The sequence below is a fragment of the Ictidomys tridecemlineatus genome, chromosome 11 (genome assembly GCF_052094955.1).
Source record: "Ictidomys tridecemlineatus isolate mIctTri1 chromosome 11, mIctTri1.hap1, whole genome shotgun sequence".
Classification (NCBI taxonomy): Eukaryota; Metazoa; Chordata; class Mammalia; order Rodentia; family Sciuridae; genus Ictidomys; species Ictidomys tridecemlineatus.
Window position 1 is genome coordinate 27,606,625 of NC_135487.1, and position 22,313 is coordinate 27,628,937.

General features: G+C 38.3%; 2 protein-coding genes and 1 long non-coding RNA gene across 9 annotated transcripts in view; 1 reads left to right on the forward strand and 2 right to left on the reverse strand.

Annotated features, from left to right (window-relative positions):
- Window positions 1-48: 48 nt before the first annotated feature.
- On the reverse strand, window positions 49-11,999 carry Rragc (Ras related GTP binding C). Its single transcript, XM_078025949.1, has 6 exons — window positions 11,662-11,999; window positions 9,742-9,945; window positions 8,578-8,777; window positions 5,693-5,807; window positions 4,151-4,293; window positions 49-391 (listed from the first exon to the last, which is right to left on the reverse strand). Exons 1-6 carry the CDS (start codon window positions 11,896-11,898, stop codon window positions 193-195), a joined length of 1,098 nt encoding a protein of 365 aa, XP_077882075.1. The 5' UTR covers window positions 11,899-11,999; the 3' UTR covers window positions 49-192.
- Window positions 12,000-12,130: 131 nt separating this feature from the next.
- The window catches only part of LOC106145332 (uncharacterized), an 84,992-nt gene continuing 74,809 nt past the window's right edge, over window positions 12,131-22,313 (forward strand). For 3 of the 7 annotated variants that reach the window (XR_013427721.1, XR_013427724.1, XR_005735121.2), the window contains exon 1: window positions 12,133-12,503. This is a non-coding gene — a long non-coding RNA (uncharacterized LOC106145332). Of the gene's footprint in view, window positions 12,504-22,313 lie in introns of all 7 variants that reach the window. The other 4 variants (XR_013427723.1, XR_013427722.1, XR_013427719.1 and 1 more) reach the window with 2 other exon arrangements.
- Mycbp (MYC binding protein) lies at window positions 14,930-22,311 on the reverse strand. Its single transcript, XM_040288401.2, has 5 exons — window positions 22,153-22,311; window positions 21,887-21,959; window positions 18,023-18,071; window positions 17,495-17,624; window positions 14,930-16,110 (listed from the first exon to the last, which is right to left on the reverse strand). Exons 1-5 carry the CDS (start codon window positions 22,234-22,236, stop codon window positions 16,066-16,068), a joined length of 381 nt encoding a protein of 126 aa, XP_040144335.2. The 5' UTR covers window positions 22,237-22,311; the 3' UTR covers window positions 14,930-16,065.

The window sequence follows — 22,313 nt, forward strand, 5'->3', positions numbered from 1 at the left end:
AGGTATTGTGTCCAACTATTTAAAAATAAAAACTGACTTGTAAGATTAAAAGAAGGTGAGTATGAGTAATGTATAAAAGGGAGCTGATTTTATGTATACATACACACACACACACACATATACATACATATATATATGTATAGACACACACATATTTTTAAGATAACCATTTTTCTAACACTCAATATATTTTCAAAAACCTGACAATGTAACATAAAAACAGTTTTTTAAAATGTCATTACCTTTTCGTTCAAAGCTCTCTTCCCTAAGAATGCAGACCAGTGCCAAAAATTTAGTCACCTCCTTTAAATAAAGGACAGTTGTATTATTCAGCTTGATAATTGCCATAGATTCTTTGTCATAAGCACTTCCACTTCCATCTTCCTTTAACCTATTTTAAAAGAAAGGATTACTCATTACAGGTTTTCCAGCTTATTTTATCACAATTGATTTGTACAATGACAAGTCAATCCATCTGGGTTCTTTTGATAAGGAATAACAACAGTAGCTTAACTATATTGAAACAGAGCTCACATTTAGGTATAGAGCTCCCAAACAGAGCCTCGGGGATTCTCAGCAGCAATAAAAAGCTCCATACCTAGCCATACTATTACAAATAATCAGGCATTTGGATGAAAAAGTGAAGATACAGGTAGATGTTAACCAGGGAAATCACAACATTCCACCTCTGTGCTCCAGGAGCTACTTACTTGCTCAGGTTGTATGTTGTGGGCACAGCTAAGAGGTCTCCTCTCCTTACTTCCCTCAAGCCACAGGGCTCCTCTGGGACCTACCACCACCTCAGCAGTTTCTTCAAGACACCTTTACGTGCCAGGCCAATCACACCTTTTCTCAATAAGACTATTTTTTTCCCCCCTGCTTCTGACAAAAGCAAGAAAATAAGAACAACCCCAGCTAATGTCCAGGAGGAATTATGTTGAAATCAACAATTTTTAGAGATGGGCTCTGACATATTCTCTGATATACTTGTTTAGCAAAAATCTAACAATTGCTAGAAATTAATTTCTAGAAATTGCTAGGAATTAAAGAGTTTTCAAAATTGCCTTTTTAAAACACGTACTTTTCCTCAAAAAAAAAAAAAAAGAAAGATAGAAACTGAAGGAAACATATTTAAAAGAAACTGTTAATAGTTGTCATTGATGAGAACACTGATTTTTCTCTTTCACCTATTTTGGAGATGAGGGTCTCATTATGTTACCCATGCTCATTTCAAACTTGTGGTTCTTAGTGATCCTCCTGCCTCAGCCTTCCAAGAACTGGGGCTACATGTATTTTCTATGTATGTTTTTCATGAGTGAGGGCTTCTTTTTTTAAACTCTTCTGAACCTTACAACTTACCTTCTTATATGTTAATTTTATCCTCATAACACCCAGAGAACAAGAATTAATATATCTATATCTAACCACTTCTAGTCCTTTCTGAAACAAGTCAAAATAAGCTCAATAAGTAAGAAAACTATACTCATTTTAAAGATGTAAAAACTCAAGTTCATTAAAAGTAAAGTGACCTCTGGCAATGTCAGGATTCAAACTTAGAAGTATTTAACTCAATTCCATGCCGTTTCCAGTATTTTTCCTAGCTAGTATAAATAAAGTTGATTTGGGAAGGTAGACCAATGAGGAAGTTAAGTGTCATTTGCTGCAAGAACATAAAAGAAATCTACTTCCTTCTGATGGAAAAGAGGAAGTCATAAAAGCTATGTGTTCTCAGCTTATAGTTAGACCTGAGTAGATCCTTCTCTGTGCTGCATGGAAAATGAGAGCAGGAGCTAACTCTGACAACAGGCTCTGACACAGACAACCCTGACAATGACTCCTTAAACCCTATGTAACCACAGCCAGCAGCTGAAAGAAGCTGCAAAGTTTCTCATGTCAGGAGAGTATATGATCTTGAATTTCATACTACGATGAAAGACGACAGGCACATTCTGGACTTGGGATGTAGCTCAGTAATAGAGCATTTGCCTAGCACATGGAGGCCCCAAGTTCAATCCCCAGCACTTAAAAAAAAAAAAAAAAAAAGAGGCATATTCTACTCAAAGTCCAGGGATTAGTCAGATTTTATTTTGATAATTAAGAAAAATATGCTAATGGCCTTAGACAAAGCTTGCTCAAACAGTGTGTTTAAAGCACAATATTTAGTTTCTATGTTTTCCTATTTTGATAGTTTTTATGACCTTTAGGCAAATATGATTATCTGAAGCTTAAGTCAGAAATTACCAAAGCAGAAGCTGAAAGGTCATAGCCATGAGGAACAAGACTTAGAAGCAGCACACCCTAAGGGCTGCAAACAAGAGGGGAGGGAAAAGGAACCTGGTTAGTACTCAAACCATGAAGTGAAAAGCTTGTAGAAGATATCCTGCGATAAAATGCATACCAAGTGTCCACAACACACTCTTTGCCCTTCTGTGACCAGCAGTATTCCATGCATTCAGACACCTTCCCCTTGTCACACAGGATGCATGGAATACGGCAGGCTTTAAATCTTCCCTCATATAAATATGCACTGACATAGTCTATAAAAAAGGATCTAAGGATATGAAAACTGCTATTAGTAGAAAGTGATTAAATATAAAAACTAAAAGAAATATAGTCTACTAAATATACTGTGGCATGCTGATACTTGCAAAGTGAGACTTATAGGAGCTAAAAGCTACTTCATTTATTAAACCAGCATTGCCAGAATTATATGTAGTCCCCCTTCAAAAAATGTAAATCAAGAGTCAAGTAAGAAACAAATTAACTATAATTAAGCACATCAAATTGCATGCACAGATTATGTTGAGAATAGTGAGATAATGAACTTATTTTCTTCATTTTTACAGGTACATTATAATGTCTGTACTTCATTATGTACTTTATAAATTTTAAATCTAAATGTGACTTTTAAATTGCAAAATGATTAGTTTATGAAATTCTGATTTGTCTTAAAGAAAAAGCAAACATTTACTCATCCATTTTTAAAATTAGGAGTGGGGGTGCTGGGGATATAGCTCAGTTGCTAGAGTGCTTGCCTTGATGCACAAGGCCCTGGGTTCAATCTCCAGCACCACATACTCACACAAAAAATGAGAAGTGAGGAACATAAAACTTTATTGAGAAATAGAAGAGATAACGAGTCTCATTTTTCACTACATATATAAAACAAGGGAGAACATGTAATAAAAAAAAAGTGAAAAAGGAATAAGAAATAAAAATAGACAGGTCATGAATGGATAAGACAGGGTTGGCGGTGTATGTAGTTTACACAAAAGGAATTGAGTTCTAATCCCAACACTGGGTGGTGGGGGGGGGGGGACAAATGCACTCTCCTGTCCAGAGGCAGCTGGAGAAAAACATTGATAAATCAGACAGACCAAGAAGGATGTGGTCAGAGGTGAAGCAGAGAAGAGAAACAGAGGATACAGGTATTAAAAGATAAAAAGCAGATGAAAACTTCTTGGGAATTAAGATGTTAATAAAAAGGAATCAGGACTATCAGAGGACACACAGAATGTTACTGGCTTTTGAAACACCAATAATTCCCCCAAATTTTCATTCTTCTTGGTACCTATTCTATAAAATCACTATTTGCTATATTTCATAAATTTCTACATAGTTTTGTAAATTTACATATGGGAAAAGCTCACATTTTAGAGATTTGTTTTGGAAACTCAGATGTATAGGTTAAATTTTTATATGCATAAGTCCTTCTACATCTAAAATTCTGACTACTTTATTTCTTTGCTCTCTGAAAGATTTAGAATCCATCATTTCATAAAGCCTGAGGTTAAATTAGGACCAGCACTTTATCATTCAGAAATTTAAATAAATTAACAGCTTTTTGATCTAGCTAAGTCCAAGTAGTGAGAAGACACAGTGCAAATTCCTCAAGTAATGGCAGAAGAAACTTTCAGAGATAAAGAAATCAGCACTCATCACATTTTCCAACTGCTCTTTTCCATGCCCTCTGAAGGAGTAAGAGCCAGCAGGCCTCTTTAAGAGAAGTCTTGCTCCAAGTTGAAGCACTACCATCAAAACAATCCCGTTTCATACAGTACTTGCCAGAAGCCTCAGAAATTCCCTCAACAAGTAGAGCTGTTAGTTTCCCACCTGTCTGAAGTCTTGCAGAATTATATATAAAACTTACCCATATATACAAGACACATCAATTACAACATCAATCATGTCACAGCAAAGTTCATAAGACTGCATATCCACGGGGGAACTGTCTGTTGCAATGTAGATTTTGCTGACAACATCAAAGAGAAAAGCTTTTTCAATACCTGAATTCTTGAAAAAACAAAATTGGGGAAGTGTTCAGTTTCTTTTAAGAATCATATTTTGAAACTAATCAAAGACTTTAAATTATTAAATAACATACAAGGTCATTTCTAATTGTACAACTCAACAACAAAACACAAATAGTACTTGTTTGAGAAACTCTTCTATTTTCAAGGAATAAAAGTTGAATTATATCTCTACTTTGATTTACTGACATGATTGTCAAATTTTTTTATTCCTCTTTATTATTTAAATGAATTATTTTCTAAGAGATCACTAAAAAAATTTAACAAAAAAATTCTCTAAAAATCAAGCTACACTACATTGTCTATAAACCTTTCTAGTAATTATAATCCATCTCCAATTTGAGTGATCTTGCTACCAGAAAGTCCTTATGTGGGCAAACAGTAAAACACAAAATAATTACAGTTTGATGTCAACATCTGGCATAACCCAAAAGCCCAAGAGGCCACCACACACTGAATCCTTTCAAAGTAATGTTTGGAAAATATAACAGCTATATGTTAAATTTATTGGGGTGTGGGAGCAATCCTTTTTTTCTTAAGATGACACCTCAGAATAAGAATACAAAATATAAAGCTAAGATTACAGTTGGTGGCTGGGCACAGTGGCGCATGCCTGCAATCCTAGCTGAGGCAGGAAGATCAAGAGTTCAAAATCAGCCTCAGCAAAAAGGGAGATGCTAAGCAACTCAGCAAGACCCTGTCTCTAAATAAAATATGAAAAAGAACTGAGGATGTGTGTGGCTCAGTGTTTAAGTGCCCCTGGGTTCAATTCTGGGTAACCCTCCCTACAAAAAAAATAGACTACCATGGGTGAGGAAATGATCAATTTCTTAATGTGACTTCTAATGAGGCAGAGAATAAAATGATATTGAGTCACAGTCCCAACACCCAGCCTTTTCTAGTTCTTTCTTTAGGAAACAAGCATCACAAAGATATTTTTAAAGGAAGTATAAAAAGGCAGGCATGCCTCAGTGTGCTTGCCTATAATCCCAGCAACTTGAAGTCGAGTCAGGAAGATTGCAAGTTCAAGGCCAGTCTCAGCAACTTAGTGAGGTCTTGTCTCAAAAAATAAAAAGGGGTGGGGAGATGGCTCAGGGGTAGAGTAAGGGGTAGAGACTGAACCCTAAGTTCAGTCCCAAGTACCACCAAAAAAAAAAAAAGCATATAGAAGTTTTTTAGTAGTTCTCCTTAAAGATAAAATGGGGAGGAAACTAAGAATTCAGAAAATAATACCTCAACCCATATTTACTGCTCTTATTTTATATGTTAAGTGTGTCAGTAGTCTTTTAGCTAATTCTAGTTCCAATTTTTAGAGAAGTGAAAACAAATATATTTAACAAAAATGGTATCAGAAACTATGGAGAATTAAAGAGCTCACTTACTGATATAAAGATATTTAATAGGTTTTCCAAGGTTGGCAGTTGTGGAATGAGCTTCTGCACCACCTTACTAAAGGCTTCAAATATTGAGTGGTCATAGATACTAGTCAAATAAAAGCTGAAAAACATAATATGGTTATGATTAATGTAGAAAATACCTAAAACTTTAGTGACAACTATCATAGTATATAAAATTTTAAGTTTCTAAGCATGTGATTTCAATAAGTTCAAATAAACTTGTCTACCATCCCCATCATTTCATACGACAAACACAGTCTCCCACCTGGTCTGTGGCTATTACTCCCTTTACACCATTTATAGAGAGCAACTGCGGGAGCAACCAGGAAAGAGTGTTCAGATGGAGAAACTTGAATGTTTCCCTAAGTCTTTGCAACTTGATCTGTAAATCTTGGTCTCCTAAGCACATAACTATAACAAAATCCAAGATTCAAACCCAAGAAAAAACTAGAAGCGATGTGTCTCATTTATTAAATAATAATCAAGTTTCTAACAACAAATAAAAGTTCTGTCTTGACCAGCCTACCTAAAACAATAATCCTATACCTGATGCTTTCTATCCCTTTGCCATAATTTTTCCTCATAGCATTGGTAAGTACTTAACATTATACCACATTATTTATTTACAGGTGTTTTTGAGCTGTGTCATTTATCAGAGCATAAGCTCCATGAGAAAAGAGACAATCTTACTCATAGTTACAAGCTCATTGCCTCAACAAATACAACTGGTGCTTAGAATTTAGGTAAAAATAATGGCATAGTAAGGAGGATGGAAGCTGGGGCCATGTAGAGAACAGAACAGGGGTCCAGAGGCCTAAAAGGGTATAAAGAAGTAACATACACAGATTTAGCAAAACATGTAACTGAAAGGCCTTTAACAATTTAAACACTGGGTGATTCCACCTGCTTTTTCACATAGAAGTATACCCTTCATTATATAATTGTATCCACAATATATTTATATGTACATAGTACAGAGTCATTTTAGACAAAAAGAGTAAGAAGAATTCAGAAAATAACACCTCAAGCCATATTTTATGCTCTTATACTTTACTTTGACCCATGTTAAGTGTGTCAGTAGTCTTTAGGCTAATTCAAACCTCTTTTTGAGACTCTAAAAACACAAACATATTTAACAAAAAAGGAATATGAAATATGGAGAATTATATAGCTTTAATAATAGTTCACCACTTTATAAATAATTTAAAAACTTTCAAGAAGCTGATGTAAGAACCTAATCCTATGTAAGGGACTAGACTCTAGATATGAGAGCACTGGAGCACCAGAGCACACAAAGTCAAATGACCTCAGAGACATTAGGGAGAAAGAAATATTTCAGTGATTCCTTTCAGTAAAAAAGGTTAGCAAATAAGAGGGCCCTCTTTGAGGTGGATGGGAACAGAAGAATCTGCAAATATACAGCATTTTAGTTAAGCTGAGCATCTAGAAACTGGAAATCAAACAGAGCTTCATCTATAGATCTGCTAGTACTAAATAATAGCCTGATGGGGCCTGAGGATATAGCTCAGTAGTAGAATGTTTGCCTATCATGCAAGAGATCCTGTTCCAATCCCCAGTACCACAAAAATAAACAGATAAATAGTAAAAATCTGCTGCAAAATTCTACTTAGGTTAACAAGGCCTAGGGCCCTCCTAGGCCTAGGGTAAGGGGTAGTGTTACCATGGGGTGCGATGCCATTAAAAGGGACAGACACATGGAGTAAAGGCAATCAGAAAGATCCCCATGAATACCTGAGAAGACAGGATAAGCATGGCTTAAAATTCAAATAAAAAATATTAATAGTGGATTCCTAAAATATAAGGTTGAGGGATTTTTACATGAAGACAGTTTTAGTTTCTCTTACAAACACCGCTGAATTTAACTTTTTTAAGTATGAACTGCTATAAAATATTTTAAAATTTTAATCCAGGCAAAACAGAAGTCAGTGAGACTTTTCTACATGGTTTCCTAGGGGTAACTGAAACATTTTGGATTCTGGGGCCCAGAAAATATTACGAGTAGTAGGAGGGATGGCTTGAGCCTATAGGGAAGTCACTATAACAGATCTGGGATAAGGAAATTACTACACTTGTGTCTCTCCTCTGCTCTCCCTTTTTGTTTCTATCATTAAAAGAACATTTTCTTGGTATTTTTAAATGCTCATTTCTACCTATATCACAAAAAATAAAATGTACAAAAATATTCCTTATATACTTCTAGAAAGCAAACACAAAGTCATCAGTCCTAAATAGTTGGTGTTCTCTAACAGTAGTTTAATTATAAATCAGCAGTCCTCTAAACTATTTAATAGCAATAGTATACAAACTTATAGAATAAATCCATTTAACTCAAACTTTAGAGTTTCATATAAGTATAAAGTGTTTTAAAATCTAAGATACATTAGAATCAGTCCAGACTTTAAAGCATACCCCATTTATAAATGACTCTTCCTACTAAGAAAGATACTATGAAAACTCAAGCTAGACTTCCACAACAAATATGACAAGAGATTCCCTGCCTAGGGCCAACTGGAGGGGGGCTGCGGGTGGCCAGAGTTTGAGAAAACTAAGAGTGGGGAAATCCCTAAACAGAGCCTCTTGAGATGAATCTGCAAAAGCACCAATGGAAACATTTCACATGGATTCAATTACCAGGAAAATGTAAAAAGTAACTTCTTAATAACACCAGGCTCCCAGGATAGCTTGGAACAGAGAAGACCAAAAACATTTCAGAACTGGGAATGGGCATACCAGTAACAGAAAACTATGGTGCCTGTAATGACAGAGATGGGAATACATCTACAGGGCTCTCATATCAAACACACATGTTGTTTTTTCAGGGCTCTCATATCAAACACACATATTGTTACCTAAGATGGAGTTTTTCTAGCCCAGCATCTGCAAGGTCATCATTGGCCCTCTGATGAATGTCCCTCTGTGTTTCTATTTTGTGATCATCAGACAGACCATCAACTTTGTGAATAAAAACCTCAAAATTCATGTCTGGGTTAACTTTGTAGGCTTTAGAAACAGTAATGTGAAGTCTTGTTAAAGCCTCCATGTAGTCATCCTGTAAGTCAGAACAAAATATTTTTTAAAAAGAATCTTACAAAAGGCAAGTAATGAGTTAAGAAAGCCTCAAACCACCTCTTTCCCCAACCACAGAAAATATATTATCCTAAATTATTCATAAATATTCAAGCACTCAAACATACTAATAAGTAGTTCTTCAACTTAAGATAAAAAATTCAATTCCCAAATTAATGCCTGTAATTTTAAATACTGATAGTATAAAGGAAAAGGGACATGGACAATTCTTCCCAACATTTTTTAAAGTAATCCCAGCTCTGCCATTTATTAGGTTTGTGTCTTAAAGCAAGTTGCTTCAACTCTGTGATCTCAGTTTATTCATCTGTAACACCGGAATTACAATACCAACCTCACAATGTTGTGATAATTAAATAAGATCATGCATGTGAAAGCATCCATTATAGGGTTCATCACTCAGAACTCATTCCTAACTAATATTTAAGCTTATAGAAAGCTAGCTTCCTAAGAATAGGGACATGTACCTTTCATCTGACTGCCTGCCACAGGTTAGGTCTTCAATAAATGCTTGTTGGACTAAATTCAATTTGGACAATTAAGGAAACTAATCACTCTAATATATACTGACTCAGTTCTCACAGTCCATCTTATACTATGGCCACTGACAGGATATTTTTGATGAGTTATAGCACTATAATAGTAACTAATAATAATGTGTAACAAAATTTACCAGAAAGCCAATGTTAACTGCTCATTAACTAGGACTCACAATGTAAACTACATCTCCTAACCAACTGATTCTTTCAAACTGCAATGACATGCCTGTTCCCAAAGCACCTCCGCAATTGCACATCACAATGTGTTATGGAATCTACTGGCAAAGAAAAGAGCTGTAAACAAATGACAAAGAAGATAAACAACTTTCTGTTGTTTCTACATCTTTTTGCCACCAGGGAAGAGAAGTAAACATCATTATTTCTAACTACCTGTGCATCAATGACATATATCAATGCTCCTGTTCCCCTGAAGATCATCTCGTAGTCAAAGGTTGGGTCAAAAAAGTCCATCTGCCCAGGAAAATCCCAAATCTGGAAATTCACAAAGGAGCTATTGGAAATGTCGTCTTTATAAATCTTGTTGGTACTTTCCAAAAAGAGGGTCTCATTGGGTGACATCTTATGGAACACCACCTGTTAGGAAAAACAAGACAATTTTATGGCTGTTCAACTTCAGAATTTAAATTTAGAACTCCATCCTGGATTAATATTAAAAAATTTAATCTTGTAGCAAAAAAAACTTAAGGTAAAAACTAAATGTTAATAAATGCATTGGTGCTCATTACCTTTTTAATTATGACTAAAGAAAACACCAAACCAATTTCCATTCAATCTATTTTGAAGCTGAAACTTTTTTTTTTTCCTATTTCCTCTGCACCATACTCAGCACTAGCAGTAGCACTCTGTGGCGCCTACATTATTGCTTTTTTTGTTTTTTGGGGGGGACTGTTTTTTGGTTTTGTTTGCTTGCTTTTGTAGGGATCTATACTCACCACAATCTCCTTTAAAATTACAAAAGTTTTGTAGCTAAAATTTAAGAAGTTTCATTTACATTCAAAAATTACTCCAATGCCCACCCCAGGCTCTGAGGAATAAAAAAATGAAACATACCAGATCCTGCCCTCACTGAATTTGCAGTCTTGTGGAAGAAATACAACAAAGGGAGTAATTATACTCAAAAGTGGGGGGGGGGGGGCTGCCAGAGCTGACAGGTGATAGGTAGCTCCCACGAGAAATGAAATGGTAAATGCAATTGTCAAGAATCACAGTATTCACAATCCATACAATCCTAATATAAAACTAATTTGCCTCGCTGTTACAGCCTAGAAGAGAAAAAACAGTTTACTTCCAAGGTTTTGTAACAAATGAGAAGAGCTAAAATCAGTTTGCTAAAAACCTACAGTAAGTACACCTCCCTGTAGAGGTAAGCAGCAAAGTAAATAAAACACAGTAATAAAGTTAATTCAGAAGACTACATTTTAAAAACATCACATCTACGAAATACCACAATGACATTTGTTTTGGACAGACCTCTGCAACAAGCGGAAAGAGGGAAAGACTAGGTGTGTGCGACATTAGTTTAGAAGTTCGTTTTGTGTGTAATGAGGATGGAAAATGTCAACTCTGCCTCTATTTTCCCCTTTATCAAACAGTATCCAGTCCTCCATTAGTTTAGTTCTCGACAAATCTAAAGTGAAAACAAATGGACTGATATCTGCAAAACATTTTCAAAGTTTCCAAAGATTTTTCTAAGTACACACCTACAGGGAGAATACCACGAGTAACTACACTCACCAGGCCACAAGTACTAAAGTAGGTACAGTGGTAGTACCCAATTCCCAAAACTGTTACAGCCAAGACTCCTGCAGGCTAGTAACAAAGTATTTAAATGCCCAGTGCCTTAGTCACAACTCTTTTTGACGCTGCTCCTTAGGGCTCCGCTGGGAATCCCTGCAAATTCGGATCACCTGAAGTGAGATGAGGCAGGCGAGGGAATCCAACAAGTTCTCCAAGTGAGACCTGGAGAATACGTCTCGCCCCGTCAATGCCACAGGGGCTGTGTCCCAGTGGCGGAGGTCTAGGGCGGTGCCACCGCGCACCTGCCTCCCTCCAGTCAGTTTCGCCTTCGGCGACCCACTCGGCCTCAGCCGACTTGGGTGTGGACGCAGAGGTGGGGGTCCCGCCGCGCCTCTGGCTCCGCGCTTGCTCGCAGAAGTGCAAGAGAAAGTGCGCTGGGACCCAGCGCTAGGCCAGCGCAGCCGCCGCCCTCCTCCGGGCCTCCACGCCTGCGGCCACCTGAGCCCCTGGAGGGGAGCAGAGGGCGGGAGGACCTGGCACGGCTCCACTCACCTTCTGGATGGAGGACTTGCCGCTGCGCCGCAGCCCCATGAGCAGAATCCTTGGCTTGGAGCTGTCAGCGCCCCCCGGGCCACAGCCGCCGCCGGCCCCCGCCCCAACCCCGCCGCCCGCCGCCGCCGCCTCCTCTTCTTCCTCCTCCACGCCGTAGCCGAAGTCCTTTGGGAACGAATCCGCCGCGCCGTAACTACCGGCGAGGGGCGTCTCCTCCGCCCCGTACTGCAGGGACATGGTGCTGGACCGCCGCCTCCCGCGCCCTGACAGGCCAGGCCAGGCCAGGCCGCCGCCTCCCCAGGCCGCCGCCGCCGCCGCCACTGCCGCCGCCCCCGCCCCCGGCAGCCGCCGCCGTCCGGCCCGCCCCCCCGCACAGCCCGACTCTCATAGGCCCCGAGCTGGGATCCAATCTCTCATTGGCTGCCCGAGCCGCCACTCGGAAGCAGCAGGGTAGGTGGTGCCCGTCACGTGCCCGGAATCACCTGACTCCCAGCAGCAGAGGGGGGAGGAGGAGTCACGAGGAGGGCCGCCCGGCCGCGCCTCTCGCCGGGCTCCGTCTCTCTGCCCGGGGCCCAGCCCGTACGCACCTTGGTCCTGCCCTGCACGCACAGTGCTCCTCAGTTTCTCTACCTTCTTCCGAGCTCTCGAGAGCACCACAAGGGGAGATGCTCTGCTTTGGAGGAAGAACCGATTGTCCTCCTCCTCCAATTTGTACTCGCCGAACCCGATACTTATTGATGCCTGTGACGTCCTGAGTATCTAACAAGGGGCTTGAAACTGGAACCGACTTGGACCTGCCTGCCCTCACAACTGCTTGAAGATTTAAGAGATCGGACCTCTGCGTAAGTATCCTCGGCTCGAGATAGTGTGTGGGAATGCCTTAGGCACAGATGAAATGCGGGAGAATTGGCGTCTGAGTAGGTCTAGACGGATGGATGCAGTTGGGGTGAGCAAAAGTATGAAGGATGAGCCAGCTGAAAGGCAAAGCCTCAACCAAGGCAGTCATGGGTGGGTGTGATAGCTTCATTTAGCAAGTAGTAGGACCGTGATAGGAAAGCAAATGCAACCAAGGTAGACTTTCTTTCTTCAGCAAATAGCTGGTAGTGAAAGCTGCTACCACTTCAAACTCAGCAGAACTCAATTTCCTGTCCTTCCCACCTAGTCAAACTTTACTTCTCCAGTAATTCCACCCCACCCCCACCCCCACCCCACCCCACACACACCGTAGAACGCTGCTTCTCTGATCTTTTCGGATTAGAGACCCAAGGAAAGAATAACGGAAGCACACTAAAGCAAATGTTGGTTACCAAGAATGTTTGAGAAAAAATACAAGAATTGTTGCTTTTCAGTCTCTAGAAGGAAATTTGACAACAAAGTACAGCCATACACGTTTTTAAAAGGTTGGGGTGGTTTTCCAAGGAGACTTGATTATGAAGGCAGAGTACACTTCATGCACATCTAGGACTATATTCCAAAGGAGGAGAGCTCACTTTCTCAAAAGGCAGCCATTCCATTGGGGTAGAGTTTTGCTTAAAACTTTCTTATTCAAGTCAATAATCATACTCTGAAGCCTAAAATGGAACACAATATAATGTTTTCATAACAGCCCTTCAAATATTAAACTGCAGTCTTCATTAACCCACCAAGACAGTCTTCTCTGTTCCACACTAAACATCTTAAGTTCTCTCAACTATTCCTTCTATGGAACTGTTCCATAGAACTTTCTGTAATTATAGAAATGTTCTGAATTTCTGCTGTTCAATATGGTAGCCACTGGCCACATGTGGATTGAGCACTAGACCCATTGCCAGTGTGACTAAGAAACTGAATTATTTTTATTTAATTTTAATTGCCACATGGAGCTAATAGCAACCATATTGAACAGCACAGCCTTATATTTTCAAATCCCCTTTCCCTATTGGCTGTTCTTCCTTTATATGCACTCAAGCTTCCAATGTCTGGCACTTACAGAGCAGTACTGACCCACACAGTATTCTTTCCTCTAATCCTTTCCAGACTGGATTTTTTTTAAGTATCTACAGAATATAAGTAGTTCACACTGGCCATCACTGGAACTATTTTGTTGGCAATCTTATTTCCTAAACTAGTATAACTACATTTCTAAGATTTGATATTCAACTTGTGGTTTGGGCCCAGCATTTGGGTACTCTAGATAACCATTTTAAAATTTGTTCCAATATTGCCTACTAACCAGCCCTTCCAATTTTGGGGCACTCACACATTTGGCATTATTACCTCCTGATCTGTAATTCTTTTGCAGTTTTGAAGGCACTTGTTACATTCATGATATTTAATTTGATCCTTACAATAACCTTGTGAGGTAGGCAAGATGTGAAATCTATATTTTATAGATAAGTCAGCTGAAGTATAGCAGGACTGAAAGAGATCCATTTTCTAATCCATTGAGTATATACACAGTCTTCATCCAAATCCTTGATAGAAATGTTGAAGAAGCTCTCCAGAAGCCAGGCTGACCCCAAATTCTGAAACATCACTGGATGGTACAGCAGTTAAAAGCAGGTCATTTCCACTTAAGGTGTGATTATCCAACCCATATGTTGCCATTCTGTCCAAAGGGATGGTACAAGACAGTGTCACTAATTTGTTGACATAAATAGTAATACTAAAAAAACAAGAGGGTTTGCTGCCAGGAAAAAAAAAAAAAAAATGTGCTTGTTTGTATCCACAAAGGGACTGCTGCCACATCAACTGCTTCAAGAAGCCAAGTCTTCCTTCTCTTTGGGTCATGTTTTATTATTCTTACAGTTTTTAGCACATCCTAACCTTGTAATTGTTTATGTACCTGTTTTATAAACTACTTCAAGTCATTCATTTTTATTACACCCAGCCCTTAGCTACTGCTGTCCACATAGAAGGCACTCCAAAAAGAAGAGAAATCTATCCAAGTAAATATTCTTCCAGTAGTATCTGGCATTCTCCAAAAACAAACTTGTGACTAGAAGAGACAAATCAGCCACATTGCTGTCAACACAACTGATTTAAATGCCCATATAATTGGCCTGGTCAGTTTTCAGCAGGTGTCAGTGTCTTTGCTGGTTAAACCAGCTTGCTTTGGATGTGTTTTGAATAAAGACAAGTTCTCTAACAATAGGGATGGAATACATGAAATAGGAACACTTCTTCAAAATGCCAGTCTATCAGTGAGGAAAATAAGTGATTAATACAACAAAACAAAAAGATTGTAAGTCTTCCAAAAGAAAAGGAAAAAGACTAACAAACAAGAATATAGTGGTTTACCATTTACAAATCTTTCACATACATTCTCATTTGACCCTCACAACAACCCTGTGAGGTAGGCAGCACAGACATTCTTCTCAATTAACAGATGAGGAAAGTGAATCTAAGAGCAGTTAACTGATGTGCCCAAGGTTCTGTAGTTAGCAAATAGTTTGTAATATCAGTCTTTGGCCTAAAAATTCAGTGCCCAACCTCCCCTCATACTTGCCCTACCTACTTCACAGGGATAATGAAGATAAAATGAATTGAAAATTAGAAAAATACTTTGAGGGGAAAAACCACTATATAATTATACCCAACATTGCCCATGATATATGGCTCATTCCTCTTCTCATTCCAGTTTGTGCATGAACCAGAATTTTATATTACTTCTGTGCTCAACTAAGCAACTAAGTAAGGCAGGGTAATAGTGTGATCCTGTTTAAAATTATATAAATTACAATCAGGGTAACTGCATTATTAATCAAATTGAAAAACAGACAGGCTAATATGCAACTAGGACCCAATAAAGCACACAGCAAAACAAGGCAACATTATCAGATAGAGCATGATTGCATAGAAGGAAAACGTGGTGTCAGAGTTAAACTGGCACACACACAGTTATCTAAGGCAAAGTGGTGGCAAAGAAGAGTTATTTGTTCTGCATTATATAAATAAGAGAAGATGATTCGTGGGAACCCATGCAAAAGCATCTTGTCACACAGATCTCTCCAGCTGCCTAAAGAGAATATAAACTCTGTCATCTTCATTGTCGAGAATGATTCTATCTATTCTTATATCCTGAACTAAACCAAGGAATACCTCCATGCTAATCTTCCTTGGCTAAAATACAACTAGTACCATTATTCCTAATCAGACTAATAAATAGATATCTTTTAATGAATTAGATGGCTGTTTAATTTTTTTTTTCAGGATTCACTTTGGATTCTTCTGCTTTAAGACCCAAAGCAAGTTATATTGAGTTTTTATTGGTGATTCTAAGTATATGTGTTTATAACAGTTGAAGTGTGAATTTAACATATTAAAAGAGTTTTATAGCATCTGTTCAGAAAAGATTATATACTATACAAACTATTCAAGTCATACAAAACCATTTTTTCAGTGTCTTTTCAACTGAGAAGAATCCTATTCAGCACGCTTCTCCTCCTGAGGTTGTTCATACTGAGCAAGCTATGGGGTAAAGACAGAGGAGTTTAGGTGAATTTTATTCTAAATTGGGTAAAAAGTTAATAAAACAAAATGAGTTTATTATATTCAATTTAGCTTCTGAATCAGTAATAAGTTTATAGAAACTATGCTTTCTAAAACAGTAATTTAATATAATCAAACCTAATGAAAGCCCTTTTCAAACATTTAATGTTATTGAGAAACTACTTGAATTGAACTGTTCAAGTACTTGTTATACAATAATCTAAGTCTTCATAAAGATACTATGCCTTATAATAAGGAACTTTCTTCCACTCCACCAAAAGTTTACTGAAATTTCCCCTAAAAAGTAGAGGAAGCCAGTGTGGTCATGCATGCCTGTAATCCCAGTAATCCGGGAGGCTAAGACAGGAGGATCTCTATTTCAAGACCAGTCTCAGCAACTAAGCCAGTCCCTGTCCAAAAACATAAAAAGGCTAGGGATGTGGCTCAATGGTAAAGCACCTCTGGGTTCAAAACAAACAAAAAATAAAAGTAGAGGGGAAAGATTTATGTAATGAGTATTAATATGGCTAGTCTATGTCTTTGACTTACAAAAAAAAAAAGTAACTAATGTCTTTGACTTAAAAGGTGCCAGAGTTTACTAGCACTTGCCTAGTGTGGAATCTTAGATAGTTTAAGATACTGCATTTTCTTTAATATATTAAGTTGTGCTTCCTTAACCTGGTTAAGTTTTGTACTCTTCCAATTAGGTGTCATACTTGAAAAGTATGTTAACTTCACTGTGCTTTAAATTCTCTCACCTATAAAATGGCCTGAGTACCTGTTTTACTTATCTCAGAGTTATTGAGATCATAAAACACATTATGAGAAATACCTAGAGTAACATAAAATGTACTATGTGATTCAGAATGCAGTAAAATTTCAAAGGCTTAGTTGATGATTTGAAGTTTTTGCAAGTTCTTGTGGGAGTTGGAACAAAGAAAAAAATATAAGCCTAGATAAAATTAAGTGCAATTTACTTCTGTAAATTTGTTAACACAGGGGCTACCAAATGACAGTGCAGATTATGCACTGCACAACTCTAGGAAGTAACATTTACAAGCAGTGCCCCTAAACTGACCTAAACTAAGAATTTTAGAATTATCTATTTGCTTAAAAGCAGCCATAACCAATGTTTCTATCTTTCTATTGATGCAGGTTCCCAAGAACCTCTTCTTGACCACACTTTGCTTATTCTATGTACAGTCTGTCTTGTGACTTTTCTAGATGGGCATAAGTTTGCCTTGCATTTGATTCACATTAATATTCACCCTCCTCCTTCCCCAGTTGTGCATTTTAGTGAGGTTATGATCATATAATCACTAGAGGAAAATGTATTTTTAACATGAATTCCTTAAAAATTTACCTTTGCTTTCAGTTTTTTATTTTCTTCTACAGTAGCTTCATATTTTTCTTTCATTTCTGCCAGTTCTAAGCGGAGCAACTCTATTTCTGGATTTTCTGGGGTAGCAGCTCCTAAGTGATGCTTTAAAAAACTAATATCAATGTTAAGAACTTTACTTCTTAAAGCTGAATGGAATTAATGAACTAGCCCAGAAGAGAATCAACATCCAAGACCATAATCAACCACCCACCAATATTTTCCCAGATATCATTGTCAAAAAACAGAATGGAGGGCTGGGGTTGTGGCTCAGCAGTAGAGCGCTCACCTAGCATGTGCGAGGCCTTGGGTTCAACCCTCAGCACCACATAAAAACAAGTAAATAAAATAAAGATATTGTGTCCAACTATAACTAAAAAATAAATATTAAAAAAAACAAAAAGTAAAATAACCTTTTCAAAAAGCAAAAGATTTTAAAGGTTATTATGTATATGAAAAAATAAGAATTTCAATAATAAGGCCTTTTTCTGACTTCAAAGATGAAAAGGATACTCCAAAGCACTATTAGGTTTCTCTGGTTCTTCATATAAGGCTACCAACACTGCAAATCAAAAAGCAGAAAGAGCAACAATTAAAGTCTTAAATTTGAATGGTAGAAATTATATTCCATATCTCAGTAAATACTAAGTGCCAAGCACACTGCTAAGACTGTCCATACAATGGTGAACAAAGTCCCTGCTCCCAACTAATTTACAGTTCAATGCTAAAGTAAGGAATTAGACAAGAAAGAATCAAGCAGCAATGCTAAATAGTACATTTGGGAGCACACTGAAAGAATTAGGCATCAAACAAAGAAGGAATCCTAAGGGAAGGATAGACCTAAAACTGACATATCAAGTACAGCTGGATGGAGTTATGGGTAATGTGGCTGGAAAGGTGGTCAGGGGCCAGACTACAGAGAGTCATGTAAATTTTGTTGGCCTTTAGTTACAGGATCCACTTCAGTGGAAGACTGATTGAAGTGGGTCAAAGATAATGGCAGGAAGAACAACAGTTAAGAGGTAGATGTAGTAATCCAATTAAACACAGTGACCTGCACTAGATAGAATTATGGGATAAAAATAAATGTAAGAAAACTTTAGGAAAGAGTAAGGCTGTGATAATTACTTGAAGACGCTTTCATTTCAAAATGTTCAAGAATGAAGCTCAAATCAGCATTAAAATATATACTACAGTAGATTTTTGCTTTCATCGAGTTTTTAGGTTTGAGCATTTAAAGAAAAAGGTAATAACAGGAATTAGAGTACTGTAGAAGACAATGAAAGGAGATAACTCATGTGAAGACTATGTTGATCATCTTGTATTGAATGAGTACCTCCTGGAATTTTGTATTCAGATAAAAAAAAAAAATCTCTCTAAACCAGTGGTTAACTGTTTTGTGCATGGAACACTTTGAAAAATTCGATGAAAGCAAAAAATGTAACTCCATACAAAAAGAAAAATATACATATATAAACTCTAAGTTAATAAGTCCTGTTCTAAACTAATTTGTATGTGTTTTAATTTTTACACCTTTATTAATTTAAAATAACAGTATGAAAAATTCAAACGTGCAACTACTTTTAACAACGCTGAAATACACTGTATTTTTGGGGAAGTTGGTATATTTACATTACTGTCCTCTCAGCTTCTCCTCTCTCCTTTCATTGTCTTCTACAGTACTCTAATTCCTGTTTATTACCTTTTTCTTTAAATTAAATGCTCAAACCTAATTCTTCTTCCATTCATTTCTACTGATCTCTGTTGAATTCCTAACTTTACAAGACATGAATATCAGTGCTCCTATCCTTCCCCATTTCTTCTCCCACTCCATTTCTTTCAGTTTCTAAATTTCCGTCAGTGATATTTACAAGGTTGATAAATTCAAAACATAATGTAAATGCTAAGTTTTCTGAGTTTTTCTATGAATACACATCCTTCTATTTGAACAAGTCTATTTCAAATCATGTTCCCCTTTTGCCTTAACCAGGATTTTTTTTAAATATATATATTTTTAGATGTTGATGGACTTTTATTTTACTCATTTATTTTTATGTGGTGCTGAGAATCAAACCCATGCCTCACATATGCTAGGCAAGTGCTCTACCTCTGAGCCACAACCCCAGCCCCTTAACCAGGATTTTTTAGAGGTTAATATAGTGCTCAAAACATCTAAAATGCCACCGCTTCTAAATGATTTTTTTTAATTGTTGGTTGTTCAAAACATTACATAGTTCTTGATATATCATATCTAAATGATTTTCTTATAGTGTTTTAATGTCATAAGCAATTTCAAATCCTCTTGGAAATAGTGGGATAAAAAATATAAATTTGAGGGGCTGGGTATATAGCCCAGTCAGTAAAATGCTTGCCTCACATGCACAAGGCACTGAGTTCAATCCCCAGTATTACCTCAAAAATAAATAGATAAATGTATGTGTGTGAAATATCTTTTTAAAGATGTAAATAAATTTTTACATAAATCTTGTCAATAGATACTATGTTTTCTGATGTTTATTTAGAAGACTGGCTATCTAAGGAGATTGAAGGGTTACATTTCTGTGGGTGTGAACAGGGATAAGAAGCCTCCAGGGATCTCTCTCATGAAGGAAAATCCTTATATAGTCACAAGGCTGTGCATCTTCTATCTGGTCAGTCATCTTCTACAATTGTCACTTTTCTGCCTTTTACCATCTGTCTTTCATTCACTTTAGCCACCATGTACAGTTTCAGTATTCTTTATCCAAATGACATTTTCAGATTTTGGAATATTTTCATATACATAATAAGATATTTGGGGAGTAGGACCCAAGAGTAAACACAAAATTCATTTATACTTCATGCACACCTCATATACATAGCCTGAAGGTATGTATATACATGTCACATGCAGTCAGGAGTGGAATTTTCCACTTGCAACATCAAGTCAGTGCTCAAAATTTTTCAAATCTTGTAGCATTTTGAATTTTAGATATTCTGATTAGAGATGCTCAACCTGTATTTCCTGGAACTCTTGACAACATACTTAGCTCATTCAGATCTCTGCTCAAAAGTTACTTCATAAGAAAGGCCTTTCCCCCATTACCTTGTGTAAAATGGCACACAAATCCTACCCATCACCTTTTTATCTTCTAACATTGGTATCAGTTTTAAATTATAACACTACCACTAGCTGACACTCTGTATCTCTTGATTATCTGTCTCCCCAACCAGGATGCAAGCTCATGAGGGCAAGAACTCTTTCTTTTCCACTGCTAGCCCCACTGTCTAGAATAGACACCTATTAATTGCTTAAATGAAAAAAGGGACTGTATGGGGTTTCCTAAGGAATGAAATTCCAAGCATCTATGATACTTGGGGAGACAACATAGCACAGCATTTTCAGAGTATCTCCTTATTATTTGCAAAGATGGAGGGAAACTACTAACTGAACCTAGACAAGAAGCAATTCAAATTGTCAACATATCCATGCATGGGAATGAAAAGGCCTGCTTTCTGCTAGACCCAGGATTTCTCCCAGAATTTTCCCCTAACCTTTATTTCTGCACAAAATGCAGATATTATTATCCAATCATTTCTCATTCTCTTATGGATCCATGTCTGCACCCCTGCCAGGATTCCATCATCTTTGAAAAATCGCAGTCAATGCATAGAGCAGTATATAACAGGCATTCAAATTACAGCTGAGCTAATTAAGTAAGCAGTACTTCACTATCTCTTGGAATCCTCCTGTTTCAAGCACCTTCCTTGTCTACTTAGATCTTGAATCCAGGAAGAAAGAGATGTAACAGTGTAACAGTAAACTTCCATTTTTAAAAGCGTAAACAATATAACTATTTATGAAGCGTCCTCAAGTTCTACTTTATACACAAAATAGGAATTGCTACAGACTAAGAAATAGGGAATTGAAAAGCCACAGGCAAATTGTCTATGAATCACTTACTTCGGGATAAGCCTCACTCAACTACTTTATAGCCCACATTCAAATCTGCTAATTTCTCAAGTTGCTCTTTGTTCGAGGGAAAATATTTCTTAAGATTCTGAGGACTCTGCAAACTCGGTAAAGCGGAAGGAATTGGGACCTCAAGGTCTTCAATAAACATATTCACTGCGGCTGCTCAAGGCAAAGCAACGGAAGTTGGAGAGACTTTGCAACAGCTGCAAGAGTTTCACTCCCCGCGCTGAGAGCGATAGCGTGAACTAGGCTACCCCACCAGGCAGCGTCTGGCAGCCAGAGCGAGCCGGTCCCCGCTCATTCCCAAGCACTCTTCTCTGGACCCTAGACGGGCCCCACCTGTTCCTCCTCCTTCCCCACGCCGTGGCCCTTCAGGGGCACCGCGCCGAGGGCACGTGAAACCCTCTCCTAGCCATGCTTACCTTTGGTCAGCGTGTCCAGCACCCCCGACTTCTCCAAGTACCTCCGGAACTGCTCGCGCTTCGAGTCGGCGGCCTGAGGAGACACCGCGGGTCAGTGACCGGAGCCCGGGGGCCAGAGCAGGAAGAAGGCGTTTAGAGTCTGGCAACCCCACCTCCGCCTCACTGCCTCAGGCCCCCGAAACCTGCACGCGCCCCATCTCCCACCCGGAGCCGACCAGCGGCTGGCTACCGCCCGCACTCCCCCAGCCACGCCGCGCCCCCCTCACTTTGTAATGGGCCATAGTGACAGCGGCCGCGGCGTAGCTGGCGCCGGAGACCGTGGCTGGCGGGCTTGGAGGAGCACTGCTCATGCGCGGAGGGGTGCGCGCGCTTGCGCACTTGCGAACCACGGGCCGGCATCGCCGGGGTGTGGCCTGTTTTCATGGCG